The sequence below is a fragment of the Silurus aristotelis genome (genome assembly GCF_946808225.1).
Source record: "Silurus aristotelis genome assembly, chromosome: 9".
Classification (NCBI taxonomy): domain Eukaryota; kingdom Metazoa; phylum Chordata; class Actinopteri; order Siluriformes; family Siluridae; genus Silurus; species Silurus aristotelis.
Window position 1 is genome coordinate 30,363,859 of NC_139582.1, and position 2,500 is coordinate 30,366,358.

Below are 2,500 nucleotides of genomic sequence, written 5' to 3' on the forward strand. Positions count from 1 at the left end.
TAAGCCCCTGATTGGAACAGAGTGGCGCGCGCAGACATTTTTCCGTTTGGCTATTGGTGTCCGTCATACGGTCTTCAACGCTGATTGGCTGATTCAAGTGTCAATCAATAAAAATGCCGAAATGCAAAACAGGTGAGAGTAAAAAGCTCCAGGATCAGATCGATAAATATCAGCGATATCTGTTCAAATATAACCGGTTCAATTAGCAATTACAATATGTATGTAGAAATTCATTTCTATTTTATTTTTATTAATCAAATCTAGAATAAGAATTCATTAAAATGGCTAATTCTTTCTTCCTGTCCATTAGTGCAATCTGGTCTATTATTAAAATAATTATTATTATTATACATTATTATTAGTAGTAGTATTTTTTATTACATATTAACTGCTAATTGTTTCTAAGCGGTTTGAGGTGCATTTTAGGTATAAAAGAGATTTTAACAGAACAGTATTATACTGAAAAGCAGCTGAATGCAATAGATTTTCTGTAAATGTATTTATTTGTCCATAGTATTAAAACAAGAAATCCGGTTCATGCCCTAATCTGAGTGTATTTATAATGATTAAACTAAAGCCGTGTGAATAGAGCTTTTCTTCCATCATATCTGCAACCACATGCTTAAACATTTATGATGCTTAAACAAACAAATAAACAAACAAAAACAGTATAAATATATATCCACTTCCATATCGTCCATCTTTACACTATGACTCAGGAGATATTTTTCTAATCAGATCTTTTTCAGATCTCCACCCCCACCGGTTTCCACGGTGATGTTGCTGCAGGTTCTCCTATGGGACGTTGTGAGATATTATGGGTGTGTGTCTATACCCACAGCCGCTGGTGTGTGTGTGTGTGTGTGTGTGTGTGGTGACAATATGTTCTATATGTTATAGACACTAATATAGTTTATAATGAAGATATGAGAATCTCACACAATCAAAAACCCTGTGTTTTATTTGTTTAGTACGGGTTATAACCAGACGGGATTTGGTACAGATGTTACATCAAACAAACAATAATACAGAAACAGAAGCGTGTGATGAGGTGTAGTGTGTTCCAGATAAATGATCTGTTCCTAACTACGCTTTTAAAGCTGTAAACTAGTCCTGGGCCAGTTAGAGAAAAGACTAGCGTAGATCATCAAATCATTAATTCCTTCTTTCAACTCGGCCTCGTTCATGCATCATGTCAGTAACAGGGCTGAATTCCTTCATGTTTAATTCTTCATCATCGACTGCTGGGGCGAGAAAGCAATTAAAAACGCTGAACATCAATAAATTATTAAAACACTGATTTAGGATATAATCAGATATTCAAAACAACCCTTCTTCAAATCATATTAGATTCACAAACACGGAAAATAACTTACATCCACACAAAAACACCAATAACGACTGCCAGCACTGCATCAGGGTTCAGGGTCTGGACTGAAGATGCAGGTTGAACATTGTCAGAGCAGCGTAACACTACATACCTCAAAAATCAATGCTAAAATAAGAGTCCTTCATGGATCAGCGTGGAGTTAAAGTGTGTGTGTGTGTGTGTGTGTGTGTGTGTGTGTGTTTGAGAGAAAAAAAGTTTGTTCATCTGGAGGTCTCCTGAGAAAACGCCCCGTCCGGCGGAGTGAGTGTTCCTCTGGGAGAACCTCCGACCTCCGCTGTGCTCCCACGAGACCCCCGGAGGGAATTCCCATCCTGAGAGTTTGGAGGACGATTATCTGGCTCCTAAAGAGAACAAGTACAAGAATAAGATCATTGTGTATATTCGAGGTGTAACGGTACACAAAGGTCACGGTTTTAAGTCACGGTTGGGTTCAATTTCGGCACATTTGGACCCCATTTGGGTCTTTGGCATTGTTGTGTATGTATTTCATTATTGTGAACTTAATCCAAGAGATGAAAGTGAAAAGTGGTAATTTTTCTGTAGGCGTGTCCACACACTCACCTCGCTTCTTCTGAGGAAGGCATGAAAGACAAACGGAGAACACGTGTTTATAGACCCATGTTAAATCAAAAACCCCTGGTGCCGTTACCCAGAATTCCCTGGGTTACCTGTAGAGGCTGGACCTCGGTGTGTGTGTGCGTGTTCCTCATGATGATCAGCTCTCTGATCTGGATGATGGCGAAGGCGATGGTGACCCATGGGGACACGCTGAGGGACCAGGCGGGTTTGGCTCCGTCCTCCTGCTCTTCCTGGTGGTGTGTTTTCCGGGGAGGGCGTTTAGGCTCCTGGTGGTCGCTCGGGGTCACGACCTCCGAGTTGGGCATCAGGTCTATGGTTGCTATGGGGACTGGGCTGGAGGGGACGGGGATGTTCTCGGCCAGCATCTTGTCCTCTGTGGGGTGAACAGAGGGAGACGGGTGGATTTTTGGTTGCTTTGCTGAGACTGACATCAGATTCTCTCAATCTCTCTCTCTCTCTCTCTCTCTCTCTTTGATGTTGTGGTTAAGTGTTTTTAACCTTTATTGTAGTTGGCTTGTCTCCCTTTTGTCT

At 41.2% G+C, this 2,500-nt stretch overlaps 2 protein-coding genes across 3 annotated transcripts in view; both read right to left on the reverse strand.

Moving 5' to 3' along the window:
• glsa (glutaminase a) overlaps positions 1-3 on the reverse strand; it is an 18,354-nt gene extending 18,351 nt beyond the window's left edge. The window contains exon 1 of the mRNA XM_083551393.1: positions 1-3. This exon is cut by the window's left edge and continues 348 nt beyond it. The gene's annotated coding sequence lies outside the window, so the exon portion shown is untranslated.
• A 942-nt stretch (positions 4-945) lies between these two features.
• The window catches only part of mfsd6a (major facilitator superfamily domain containing 6a), an 8,553-nt gene continuing 6,998 nt past the window's right edge, over positions 946-2,500 (reverse strand). The window contains exons 7-8 of one of the 2 annotated variants that reach the window (XM_083551365.1): positions 2,059-2,342; positions 946-1,731 (exon numbers count right to left, since the gene is read on the reverse strand). In XM_083551365.1, coding sequence (XP_083407491.1) covers positions 1,591-1,731; positions 2,059-2,342 — 425 coding nt within the window. In that variant the 3' untranslated portion in view covers positions 946-1,590. Of the gene's footprint in view, positions 1,732-2,058; positions 2,343-2,410; positions 2,468-2,500 lie in introns of those variants that run through there. The other variant, XM_083551366.1, reaches the window with a different exon arrangement.